We start from the raw sequence: 13598 nt of genomic DNA, 5'->3' as shown, positions 1-13598 counted from the left end.
TGGAAACTGGCTCCTCTTTAGGACCAAAACAGGTCCTAAGCCGGACCAAAGGATTTTTCTAGCCCTGGGTCTATTTTAATTCTGTATCGATCTGTTTTATAACTGTACCTATCTTTCATTATATCTACAGATAGATCTCAGCTGAATTTGCATGAGGCCAGATTCCCACCTGTGTTACCGTGGGTGTGCTGCTGTGCCCAGCATAGCCCAGAGCTGAACATCCCTTCGCTGCCAGCAGCTTCTCTCCCTGCTCGGACAACAGCCAGGGATGCTAACAGAATGGGGGAGCAGCGACTGCTTTGCATTGTACCACACCGAGATGACCAGTCCTACGAGCAGGACTGATCCTGACTTCCCTCTGGATAGCTTCTTTACTGTGCAATTGGAGCTGCTGCTACAGCTAAAAGGGAAAAGTGGCTTTATGGATAGAGGCAAGATCAATGACCTACATCAGAAGGGAAACGCAGGATCGGGGCCAGCCAGGATCCAAAGAGAAAGACATTCTATACTAAGGGTGAAAATGAAAGTTTGCTCGACTTTTCTAACCTGCAGACCAGAAAGTGTTCAACTGCGAATTAATCTGAACCCACTTGACTGACAGATGTCAACTGGAGTTTCAACCTTCATCAGCAAGAGCCGGACAAAACTGCATAGATCAAACTTTCATGGTTGGAACTATTGAAAAATGCAGTAAAATATCAGACCTTTCACAGGTGCCACTATTTGAGCAATACGAAGGAGGTAAACTTTAATTTTCCCCCTGTTGTTCATACTTCCCTTTGAACTAGCAAACAATCTGGGCTCAGCAGAGTCCCCTCTCCAACTGTCCCAGAGCCATGTGCAGTTTAGACCAGCATGAAATATCACTGATACCAAAGTCAGCAGTCCCATCTCTATTCACCCCCTGTGGCCCGCACACCGGAGCGAGCATGGTGGTGTCTTCAGCTACGGAGACTCCATCCTTGAAGGTGCTAAAGCTCAAGGTGATGCTGAACCCACCTATGTCTTTTGGGGTGATCCTGCCTTTCTTCTGCTGCTTGAACCAGAGCGCTTGAGAACCATGGACTTGGCAGTTAGCACCAACCAGTTTCCCTTAGGAAGAAAATATTATCTGGTTCTATACCATGCAAAGACCAAACCCCACACATACTCTAGATGTTTCCTTTCCCATTGATGTATATGAGAATGCATTCCAGCTTTAAAGAGTCTTTTTCTGCCCAAGGTAAAAAGTTGTACATGAAAGCTATCAATTTTGCACAGTAGACAGAAACTAGATTAATGAACAAAATAATAAATTGCCTCTTTCAGAAAGCAGATAGTAACGTGTGAGCTGAATACGTGGCGGAAAATGATTCAAGAACATCTTACAGACAAAATAACCAAATAACTGCACCTCACAACCACAAGGCACAAAAGCACCACTGAGTTGATACAAAATCGGTTTAAGGTATGGCTGGCAGAAAGTTACAGTGCTAAAAAATCACCAGTACCAGTTCCATAACCCACTGGTGCGGGAAGAAGAACAAACTAGTCCTGTGGAATAACACACACACAAAAAAAAAAATATATTGCAAGATACACTTGAAAACCATTCTGACACTGCACAGGGCCAAGCAGCTTGCTGAACTATGTCCTGGTGTTTCACCCATAAGCAGACACACACCTGAGCCAGGCTGTGGGTCAAACCAGCATGGGTACGGATATACCACAGGCACGCTGACATACACCGGTGGCATCTCTGCACGTCAGGAAAGCAGCCAAGGCTGCTGCCTCCTGCGCTGCCTGGGCTAACCGAACCTCTCTGCCTGCAGAGCTCTAGAGGCTGCACCTGCAGAACCCAACTCTGCCTTGCAAGCCACCTGAGCACCCAAACTCCCCTGCTCGTTTGCCTGCTGTTCATGCAACTTTCAATGCGTAACAGCAGCAAGTACACCAATGCGTTATCTGCACTCGTGTCTAGCGCTACCTGTGAGGTACCACACGCCAAGAACATCACTGAGATCACACATCTTTGTACTGACGCTCAGTAAAAGATGAGAAAAAATATCCCCTTAGAAAGAAAGAAACTGTGCCTAGCAGTTGGCCATGGGGATGCTGGTAATGACAATACAGGCAGGAAGAGAAGTCCTAGAATAGTCAGCCTGTTTATTTTCATTAGTATATGCCATGGGGTAGAAATGTAAAGTACCAAAGTGATACCTCCCTGCTTCTCCCACCTGGCCTTCTTCAGTGGATGTCCATGCAGATTATGAAAAAGTAGATGCAAGATTGCAAGTACACCCATTTTGATTCCAGGAGAACAATTTAACTCTGCTCACTTACCACGTCTAAGTTGCAAAACAAGAACCAATCAATAATAATTTGTTTAGTCACAATCTTGGTCTTTCACTGTTAGGGAATAAATTTTCTTGCCAGACAGATGTTTGACACATTTTCAACAGCAGCAACAATAAAATGCATGCACCTTGTTTATAACTCACATCAAGAAATTTTCGCACAAAACTGTAATTATGGAATCTGTATCGTTGCCTGTGATCCATTTTTCTACCTGAAGTCAGTCTAATCGCTTATTTCATTTGCCACTACCCCAGTAAGATAGCCCACACATGACAGCCTGATCCCTTTCCCAACTCAGTATGGGAAAAGCTTGTGGCTGACATCCCAGGCCCATCTGACCAAGTACTAGTTGGCTGTTACTGTGCTATTACCTCAATAGGAAGCCAGAAATAGAAATAATTACATTAGCATATGGGACTTGTGACGTAACTCCCTCATTTGCTGTTTTTGGGAGGGAAGGAAACTTGAAATAATTACTATCTGACCGTAAATTACAACTCACTTCCTTAAGATGAGAAACTTCTCTGAGGGAAAGAACGAAGTACATGTTTTACCCTAATGCCAAAAGCAAAGCTGACAGCTTAAACAGACTTTTGAAAGAGCTCAAGGATTGCTCAACCTGGAAGCAAAGGCTTAGGAAAATCTCCCTGCAGATCTTCTGCAACCCCACGGTTACGTGAGACCCAGCAGTACAGAAGTCGCCTGAAGCCCTGCCTGGAAATCAGACACCTAGAATGTGAAATACTGCTGGATGAAGGACTTGAACACCAAAATAAGGTCACAGCTGGAAACAAGACAAGCAGTCCAAAAGGAACAGCAAAAATACAAACGGGCTCTAGACCAACAGCTTGACTGCAAAGCACCTGGGATGTCACCATGGACCACTCACAAGAGTACAAACATCGAGCACTGGGGAAAAGGCATTCCAAGTTTCTGCCTCAAAACTGCTATAAAATAAGAACGTAACACATATAACCGTCTGTAGAACAAGCATGAAATTTTCTACCTCTGGCCTCTTTGGCCCTGTTCCCATGTCTAACACTGGCTATACACCTCGAACCACAACTCAGGCAGGAGAAAAAACTCATTGCCCACCTGCACCAACAAGCGGCCACGTTGCATGGAAAGGGACAAAGTCAGGCTTTAGCCACAGTGCCAGACCCTCAACTCATCCACCACCAGGTCACCTCCCTGGTCCCAACACAGGTGACACATTAACAAACCCACACCCTGGCAACCTCAGCCTGGCCACCCCTTCCCAAGTACGCCAGAACGCGGTGGCAGGACCATCTCCTGCTTGCGCCGTGGGTTCACCAATGACTTCCCGTGCAGCTGGGTGACACTGGGAGAGAGATGACAACCATCTGTAAGGGCTGAGCGGGCTGGTGCTGATTATCACACAGGAGCAGGATTGCAAGCATCGAGCTGGCAGCACCAGGCATTTGCTTGCTTAAGACACAGGGCAGAACTCCTCTGCTCTGGTGACTCCCCAGTGTCATGTTGAGTAAGAAGGGTTGTTAAAGTTACTACGAAAGGGTAATCTATTACAAATTACTCATTAATGCAACTGAAAAAAATCAGTGACATATTACTGATTATGCCCGTGTCACGCTAGCTTGGCGGCAAGACGTGGTTCACACCGCTGACTTGTCTTGTGCTTATTACAGCCACTTTCCCAACACAACTTACACCCACACACTACTTTTCTCCTCCTCACCTGGATGAGTGCACAGGCCTTGTGTTTTTGGAGCTGCTGCGCCTGTCTGCACACGTGCTGCCTCCCGAGTAGTCAAACTGCCTTAACGCCTTGCAACTAAATACCCAGTTGCAAATTTGAGACCCTTTTGCGTCCGTTTCTGCCAGGTACTGGGATGTGCCCAGTGGCCACCTGTGCTTGTAACGCTTGGTGGTTTTTGGAAAGCAACCTCAGCAGCCGAGTCACCGGGCTTTCCCACCTCCACCAGCAGCAGCTGCGGGCACGGCCAGCTCTGCGCAGGTAGGATCTGCTCTGTCCTGCACTCATCTGAGCCCGCTTCCAAAATCTCACCAGCACTGCGCGAATTTCTGGAAGGCCTCTTTGCTGGAAGGCCTCTTTGCTGGCTACAGCCCCTTGGCTCTCCTCCAGAAACAGAAAAAGCTCTAATCATCTTCCTACTAGTCTGGCACCATCAGAGTGTTATTGCTGCTTCTGCATGAGGAGTTTTGCCCGTGGTGGATATTCCCGCTTTAAGCACTCTCATTAAGAAGCCAGGAGTCTGTGCAAGATCCTCACACACAGCCCCAGAGCCCACGTCTAACACCAGCCTCAGGACGGGCACGGCTGGCCAGCAACAAGTCATGGGAACAGCTAGCGCTCGCTATATATTCAGTCCTTGACTTACTCATCTCAGCCACAGATGGGTCTTGAATAAAAAAGAAATACGAAAAATGAGGTGAGAACAGGGAGGTATATAACTATTGAAACTGGGAAGGAAATGGAAAGCACAGATCGGAAGAGCAAAGTGAATGCAGCGGGAACAAAGAAGGAGCTGCCCAAAAGAGTCCACGTGGGAGTCCTGCAGCAGCATCACAGTAAAAGCTACAAGGAATTCGCAAAGTCTGGAGCAATGAAATAGCTGAGCATGCAGCAGAAGTAGGGAGACAAGAAAGTCCAGCTCCTGCATTTATACTCATGGCCACACGGCAGTTGTGGCTCGGTGCCACCAGGCAAGTAGAGGTCACATCTGTCTCAGAAGAAGGGGTGGCCAGCAGGCAGAATGATTGGGTGAAGGCTAAAGGTGTTACAAAAACCAACAAAACTGAAAGAGCTCCAGAGAAGTCAATGACCAAAACATATATACAAACATAGCAATGACAAAAACATGGGAAACACGAGAGAAAGGAAAGGCAGCAGAAGTAGACACAAAACACTGAGCAAGAGGTGGCCTGAAGCAGTTTATTTAGGTGATGACCAGATGCAGCGTCCTGTTGGCATCTGGAGCTGGACATCTCTCCGCCAGACAGAACCTTCAGGATTTCATGTGGAAACCAGTGGGTAGGGCTCGCAGGTCTGCTCCTGGCGGGCTATCAGACAGGACAGGGGGGTTGGAGAGATGCTGCTGGCCTCCTGAAGCTGGTCAGCATGATGGGCACAGCTCCCCACGGCATCGCAGGATGCAGCTCCGCGCCTTTTATCATCGGAGTCAGATTGTTCCTCTGCGGGGCGCAGGAAAGCTCGGCTCCCCAGCTCCGCAATGAGCCACTTCCTTTTTTTCTTTTTTTAGGATCAGAATTTCTTTTCTCTTCCTCCCCCACCTCAAAAAAGCGGATATTTAATAACTTGGATCGGAAGAGCTTGCTATCGTGAAGCGATGGGTGGTAGCGGCGCTGCACCTAGTGACATCACGCCATCGGCCTGGCCAAGTCTTCATCCCGTAACGGCTATCCAGTAAAACACAACTAATTATTCTGCCAGATCCTTGACCAGATGACAAATTGATTCACGGCACTAACTAAAAGAAGGGAAGGAGGAGAAATTGCACCATTTCCTATGACTGAAACTACATTAACCCGTTACCCCAAGGAAAACTTTGTCAAAAGTTTTTATTGCGGCGGTTGAGCTATACGCCAGACGGCTGCAGTGCATTGCCAGGAGACCCCGGTGCTGTGCTATGAAAGTTCATACACAGAGCACAGTTTGCATTTGATATCCATCAGCGTTCAGAGGAGGAAGATCTTTTTTCAGAACATCTGCAGAGTATCTCATATGTCAGAGGACCCAAAACTGTTATCAGAAACTGCTAATTAAAACTTAAAAAAAATCAAATACCTGTTTTTCTAAGCTGACCTGAGGATGCTGAAAGCTAAAAGTAACACCAGGGAGACCGCTGGAAATGAAAGCTTTTGCTCAATCTGTCAGTCAACTCACAAGGGGAAACTTCCTGCATACTGCGAGAAGTCTATAATTACATCATCATGGCAAGGGCACATCAGTGTGCTGCTTATTAATCATTTCCAGGAAGAAGACTATCAGAAAGCCATCCTTCTTAGCACCACTGCCCGGCAACGTGGGCTCCCTTGCTCACTGCAGGGTGGGTGCCTCAGATTTCCCTCGCATGAATTTCCTCTTCGAGCAAATTTCAACCCCTGCCAGAAGTCTGCAACACAACTTTTCACATGTTCTTCTGACAAAAGGCTGGTTTCGCACAACACCCTAAGCTGTAACAAAGTCTCACAAAACCATTCTTCTCTGGTAGAAGTGACAGAAGCATCCCACCCAAAACAGTGAGCGCTGCCAGATTTTGCATTTTCCCCTCCACTCCAAAGACATGTGAGATATTGTCTCTCCACCAGACGTAGCCCTGGGGGGAATGCCAAGGTTCAGCTTTGCCCAGGGTGTCCTGCACTTGCTCCTCAAATGAAGTGATCAAGAATCGTTCACCAAACGCGTATGACCAAAGCACCATTCCCTTTCAAAATTTGGACAACTGTAGAATCGTAGGATCATTAAGGTTGGAAAAGACCTCTAAGATCATCAAAAGTCCAACCATCAACCCAACACCACCATGCCTACCAAACCATGTCCCGAAGTGCGATATCCACACGTTTTTTGAACGTCACCAGGGATAGTGACTCCACTACTTCCCTGGGCAGCCTGTTCCAATGCTTAACCACTCTTTCAGTAAAGAAATTTTTCCTCATATCCACTCTAAACCTCCCCTGATGCAACTTGAGGCCATTTCCTCTTGTCCTATCGCTAGTTACTTGGGAGAAGACACCAACGCTCACCTCACTACAACCGCCTTTCGGGTAATGGTAAAAGAGAGAGGGAGAGATGGAGGGGAAGAGGACAGGAGGGTGAGTAAGACTGTCACGTCTATCTGGAACCCTTAAGCTTATATTTGAGAGGCTAGGCCTCCTTTCTCCACTACATGAAGTAAGAGCAGCAAAGAAACAAAGACAAGCAAGAAGCAAAGCATGCTGGAAAAGAGGAGAAAGAGATATATGCCACGCAGGTAACATCATGGATAGGGTATTATTCTCATGAATCGTGATCCAGAAAAATAATACCCTAAATGGAAGCTAAGAATACTAAATGGATACACACAAGTGGGGTGAAATACAGCAGACTGTTATAACAGCAGAGAGTAAAGTCCACAAGTGAATGTAAGAGCCCTCCCAGCTACCTTTGATTCAATGAGTCCTGTGATCTGCTGCTCCGTTCCTCCAAGGGCTACTGATGCAATGTGCCAGATTCCATGTTTCTTTCCAACTGTTCTGAGTCTCCTGCATCTGATCTCAAAGAAGGGAGCAGAAACAGCTGGAAGAGAGAAACCAGAATGGCATAGTCCAGCAGCAACCCTTGGAAGAACAAACAACGACAGCCTTGTGAGAGGTACTATTGTCCCCCAGCCTGTACGTTTGCATGTGGACACGTATGCACATGTCTTCTAGGAGAAGAAATACACGTCACTAGTGCACCAGCTCTGGCCGGTCACAGAGCACCAGAGGATCTTCTGACTCAGTGCGATCAGTGCGAGCTGAACAGACCGAGAGCTCAACAGCACAGCCGCGATCCACGGTCATGGGTGCCAAACGAGTCACGCGTGCTAAATGCAGTCTAAGTTTGGCACCACACTTCTCCTCCAGTGGCACCTTTACTCCCTGAGCAATTCCACCTACTTTGCAACACATGAGCAGCTTGCAGCCTGCGCAAGGGAAGCCAGTCAAGGTCTACTCTGTTTAGGCTTTAAAGCTCCTGTAGATCTAGCTGCAGGCCAAAGGAGGAGGGCAAAACAGCAGGTGAAAGAGGAGACTGAAGGAATAAACTTCTTCAGAGAGAACTTAGGTATTTGCTGCCAAAGGAGAGGATTAGTAGTGAAAATCAGGAAGTCAATGAAGCAGAGAACAGCAAGAGGCCACTGCAGGTAATAGGGACAGTAGGAGCAAGGCTATTGCTCACCAAGGCACTTGAAGGGGACATAAAAAAAGCTTGTTGCTCTTTCATACGTGCAAAGACCAGAAGGAGGGAGCGAGGAGGTCAGGGAGATGGTGGGCCATGAGACAAAAAAAAGCCTTTGAAAATGAACCATGGAAAAGTGATTAATAAGGGAAGAACTGTCAGGGTTGGTGTTAGGACCTTCTCATTTCCACTAGAAATGAAATAAGACATCACAAGTCACAACCAGATTTCGGGAGGGAAGACCAGGAGCACAGCAAGACCAAGACAGAAAGACGTTATTTAAAGAACAGAAACAGAATTTCAGACAGAGAGGAAGTCAGATTAGGATAGTTAGGAATTACACACAAGAGAAGGCAGAAAACAAATTTAAAGGCTCAAGGGATATTTAAGGTACAACAGCCCAGAGGATCTCTTGCCAGCCTTACAGCAGGGATGCAATGGAAACCATAAGATTCTTCCTGACTGCAACTTCCTCGTAACCGATTCCTAGAGAGCACAGGCACACCACGTCTCTTCAGGACAGGACAGCAGTACCACCACGAGCCTGGTCCTAGCACACACGGTACCATTTCTAGAGGGGTCCCTCAACTCCACATCCCTTCTGCCCCACACAAAGCTACTAATTGCTACCAATTGGTTCTCCTTCATAAGTGCCAAGTCACCAAGCGCAGTAACAAAACGAGTACCTGGAGTATCGCAAGTCTGCCCATCCCCTGAAGAGTTGGTTGGAGGCGTCCGGTGTCGGTAGACTAGATGTGGTTTATTGTGCTCTTCTTCATACTCCTGTTCTTCCAGCGATAGCAGCGGCTCTACAAAATAGTCCCCGTCGTCAGACTTGAATGTGCCTAGCTGAGAGGGACCAGAGAGGAACAGGCGGTCAGCTTCGGGCGATGACAAACCACGGAGCAGGACTACCCCAAAAAAAGCGCAGTTAACGAGGAACACGCGCGAGCGCCTGCTTCTGCAGTGACCCCTGTGAAGGCACGGGCTGGAGCTCCAGCTCCCATCGTACCCATGCTGGGCCGCACCGCTTGCCTGCAGCCATCCCACTGGAATTTACAGAAAGCAAATTACTAATCCATAGGCAGGGGCATGAGAAGGGCACGTCTGCCAGACCCCATCCCCCTGCCAGTGACGTCCACCAAGCCACCCCTGCCCAGGGCGAGATGGTGCTGCAGAGTGCTGGACTCCTCTCATCACGTCGTGCTGGTTATCACACCACAGCTCTCCCCAAGACAAGCTTCAAACCCACGTGTAAGGACCCAAAGGAGGTGTCTGACCAGTGGAACCGCTGCTTATGAGCAGCCACCGACACTCCTAGCTGCACGTGACTATCAGTTGGGGATTTGGCGGGTAAGTAAGAGATAACCAAGATGCAAAACATCCCGCAGCCATCCTAGACTGGGATCCACGACCAGTCGCTGGGAGGAAGGCTTGCCCAGCCCCACACTAGCCCGGGCGAACACAACTCGCCAGCAGAGATGTCCCAGGGGAGTGGCTGGGACGGGCACCCGGGGTGCGGGAAGGCTCAGCCCCTCCGAGAGCCTCTGCTCACCCCTCCACCAGCCTCCCCCCGCACAGGAGGGCAGGGGGGCGGCAGGGGGGGCTGCCAGGGAGCCTGCCTCCGCCTGTCCTCAGGTCCCCGGGGGTCAGGACGGCTCTGGGGTCAGCGCTGCTGGGGACCCCCCCGCTCAGCCACCCCGTCAGGGTGCCCGGGCTCCGCGCTCGCTGACCTCCCCGCCGGGGTGCCGCTGGGTGGCAGATTTCCGCCCCCCCCCCAGAACCCGCCGAGCGGGAGGGCTTCCGCGCCCCCGGAGTAATAAAAGCGGGGTGTGAGAAACCTCCCGACCGGGGCCGAGCCGCAGCCGCCGGCCCCATCCCGCAGCCGGGGGGCGTGGGGAAGGGGCCGTCCCCCTCCCTCTGCCCACCCTCCTCCCTCGCCCTGCTCCTCCTCCTCCTCGGCGCTTCCGCCCCAGCGCCGCTGGGCGCCCGGCGGGCCCGGGTCCCGGGGGTCTCACCATGCCGGAGCAGAGGCTGATGACGGCGGTGTGCCGCGGGCGGGCGTTGACGTGCCCCCGGTAGAAGCAGTGCCTCACGTCGGAGCCGGCCGCCTCGGCGTACAGGCGCCGCTGGTCGGCGGCGGGCTCTCCGAGGAGGCTGACGGTGAAGAGCGGGGCGATGAAGGCCGAGCTGGCCGTCAGGTTGAAGAGGAACTGCTGCCCGAAGGCGGAGAGCCTGTAGTGAGCCTTGGGGGAGGAGGCGGCGGCCGTCCAGGCATCGGGGCCAGCGCCGGCGCTCCGCCGCCGCCGCCTGAAGTGGACATCGGTGGGAAAGGGCTCGCCGAACTCATCCACCCGGGTAGGAGTCACGATCTCGTACTCGCTGAGCCTCTCCAGCAGCTTGGCTGCGAGGGGAGAGAAGCACATGCCACTGAGCGGGGAGACCGAGCACACCCCCCCACCCCCCACCCCGGCACTCCCCGAGCACCCCCTTACCTTGCTTGGGGTGCAGCTTCTGCCTCCTCGCTCCTGTCCTCAAGCCGTCGATGAAGAGCGTGGTGAGTGCCAGCGCCAGCGGCGCCAGCTGCATGGTGCTGCGCGCCGTCCCGGGAGCGGAGCAGCCTTCCCCCCCCTCCCCCCCGGTGTCTTCGGGCTCTTCTTTTCCTCCCTTTCCCTTTTATTTTATTTTAATTTCTTTTTTTTTCCTTTTTCCGCCCCCTTTCTCCCGCCCCCCCCCCCCCCTCCGGAGCCCCGTCAGGGGCGGGCGGGGCGCCGGGGGCCGCGCATGGTGCGCGGGGGCGGAGGGGCCGGGACCGCCGGGCCGGGACGGGGGAACCGGCCGCCCGCCCGCCTGCCTGCTGCTCCCTCGCCTTCCGCCGCTCCCCCCGTCGGGCTGGTGGACGGGGCGCTCCCGGGAGCCAATTTAAGGGGGCGGGCTCCATAGATCAAGCAAGGGGAAAAAGATCCCGCCCTGCAGGAGCAGGGACAGCCCTTCCTCCTCCTCTCCCCCCACCCCCCCCCCTTCCAACATGTCACTTTCTTTCATTCCCGAGGAACGCCGGAATCGCAGGTTTTCGCCAAGAAAAGCCCTCGCTGCGGCTGGACGGGGCGGGCGTGGGAGGCCGAGCCGCTGCCCCGCTCCCCGCTTCGCAAGCGGCTGTCGAAACGCGAAGGGACCCGGGCGGAGTGGCCCCGGCCGCTGCCCCATCTGCGGGGTCAAGGGGGGGAAGAGCAGCTTGGTCACTCACCGGGAGGACAGCCGAGTTTCCTTACATAATTGATGTTCTTCCCATTTTTCCCCCCGTTTTTGTTTTTAAAGGCAGCTCGAAGGAGCGTACCGACAATCGAAGAATCCCCGGCGTGACACTTCCTACGGCAGTTGTTTTCATCGGCGTTTCTCATACCCGAGGCGCTGGAAGCAACTTGTGTTTAGGGTTGTTTTTATGTTGTGCAGTTTGCAGGCACCCTGAGGGAAAAAGATTATTTCCTTCTCTGAGTTTGTTTTGTTTTGCAATTTGGAAGTTTTCTACAAAAATTTAAGACATCCTTCAGACCTAAATGCAATTAGGCATTGCCTTCTACCCTTCCTCAAACCAAAACCCAAAAGCTTGGTTTTGTTTTTGTTTGCGTTTTTTTTCAAAATGAGGAAAAGTGCAATGACATTTAAAGCCTGTAGGCAATGCAGAAGCAAATAGATGGTTGGAAGTTTGGATTTACACTTGCATAGAAATTTTCAAAGTTCTATACTTTCTTAACTTCAGGACAAAGAGCAGAAATATCAGTATTTGCTGTAGAAAGGGAAAGCTTTAAAAAAAAAAATCAGTTCAGAATCCACTTCTGGGCAAAACAGCACCTCTAGGCTTTTCAAAACTAACTGGTGAAGCCCTACAAACCTCAACCATTAGCAGTAAATTATTAATTTTATACAATGAGTATAGAAGTTGAGGTAAGCAAAGCATCACCTGCGAAGCCACGCGTCCAACTGAGATGGCCAGGGCTGCTGGGCAGGCCCTCGGCGGCAGCTTCGCACGGCAGAGCGCGGTGCAGGAACCTCCGCGTTGGTGGAGACCCGAGTCGGCACACCTTGAAGGCAAGGCGTAATGGCACATAACCTCCCAGCATGGCATTGTGCCCACGCTTACAAACCACGTTTCATTTGAGTCTCAGATGCTCACAAGAAGGTAACTCAGCCATGTTGGCTTCGGGAGCTTGGCAAAGCTGGGATGCTTCCAGAACTGGGTTGCCTCACGTGCAGTCAGCTCCGACAGTGGTGGTGGGGCTTCTCACGGAGTCCAGCCTTACGGCTGGCGTGAGCACGGCCACGGCTGCCCGATGGTCCCCGAGTTCTGGGAAGCGGAGGTGTCTCCCTGCTTCCACCGTGGGTGCGTAGGAGCCATGACGTGCCCATTCTTGTAGGCGTCATCTACTGGCAGGAGCAGCTCCTCACCAGAACCGAACATGGTTGTATCTCCATGCGCTCACCTGTTTACGAGCGAACCTGAACCAGAGTTGCTGTTAGTGCTGCAAAGGGCCTGCACAGTAACGTCTTCCTATCCTTGCAGCTAATTGCTTGCTCATGCACACACACTAAGAAAGAAATCATCAGAAGAGGAGAAAGACAGAACTATTCTAAAACAACTTCAATCTGCAAAGCCTGCTGGGGCTGCCACGCTTGGCATGAAAGCGTGGCATCCCCACCCATCCCACACTGAACTGGGTCCTGATGGAGTCAGAAAAGTCGCTGAGGTCCTCGGGCTGGTCGAGGAATAAAAAGAAATCTTGTAACTTCATCACACCCTAGCCCAGGCTTCCCTCCAGGCGAGTTTTCTCGCTCTGATTCTTTCCTTCAGGCTTCCTCTGTCTCATCATCAAATAAATGACTTGGAGCAGGAGTACTGTCTGCTCCCCGAGCTGCCGTGCTGCTTCACCAGGCTGGTGGGAGCACCCTGTACGTTACAGAACCCCAGACAGTCTTCCAGCGCCCTCCCACAACTCCCGTGCGTGCCCCAGAACTTTGGGACTTCACAGGGAGAGGGATACAGGGTGACTGAGCTCGGGATACGGCCTCAGAAGTCGTGGTGGGGAGGGAGAGGCCGTGTCCCGCGCTCCGGTGGGTGCGGACACGTATCCCGGGAGTGCCGGGGCTGCCAGTTGGGCGTGTTGAGCGATATCAAGCTGCCGGTCAGCAAAGGGGGAGCGAAGAACAGTGAGACGAGGTGCCTGAGGAAGGAGAGAGTGAAAAGCTGAGCATAGCATTAGAGCTGAGTCAGAGGGGAGGGGAGGAGGCTTACGTGGAGCTAGTCCTGCCTGTCCCGGGGGAG

At 51.5% G+C, this 13598-nt stretch overlaps 1 protein-coding gene and 1 long non-coding RNA gene across 8 annotated transcripts in view; one reads left to right on the top strand and one right to left on the bottom strand.

Moving 5' to 3' along the window:
• The window catches only part of ADAMTS9 (ADAM metallopeptidase with thrombospondin type 1 motif 9), an 85074-nt gene extending 74069 nt beyond the window's left edge, over positions 1-11005 (bottom strand). For 4 of the 7 annotated variants that reach the window (XM_075432920.1, XM_075432923.1, XM_075432924.1 and 1 more), the window contains exons 1-3: positions 10774-11004; positions 10297-10682; positions 8965-9127 (exon numbers count right to left, since the gene is read on the bottom strand). In XM_075432920.1, coding sequence (XP_075289035.1) covers positions 8965-9127; positions 10297-10682; positions 10774-10867 — 643 coding nt within the window. In that variant the 5' untranslated portion in view covers positions 10868-11004. Of the gene's footprint in view, positions 1-8964; positions 9128-10296; positions 10683-10773 lie in introns of all 7 variants that reach the window. The other 3 variants (XM_075432921.1, XM_075432925.1, XM_075432922.1) reach the window with 1 other exon arrangement.
• Positions 10553-13192, top strand: LOC142362741 (uncharacterized). Its single transcript, XR_012765262.1, has 2 exons — positions 10553-10636; positions 11597-13192. It is a non-coding gene; the product is annotated as an uncharacterized LOC142362741 (long non-coding RNA).
• The last annotated feature ends 406 nt before the right edge of the window (positions 13193-13598 follow it).

Source organism: Opisthocomus hoazin, chromosome 11 (genome assembly GCF_030867145.1).
Source record: "Opisthocomus hoazin isolate bOpiHoa1 chromosome 11, bOpiHoa1.hap1, whole genome shotgun sequence".
NCBI lineage: Eukaryota > Metazoa > Chordata > Aves > Opisthocomiformes > Opisthocomidae > Opisthocomus > Opisthocomus hoazin.
The sequence above is the reverse complement of the archived record's forward strand: the minus strand, read 5'-3'. Positions and strand labels throughout refer to the sequence as shown.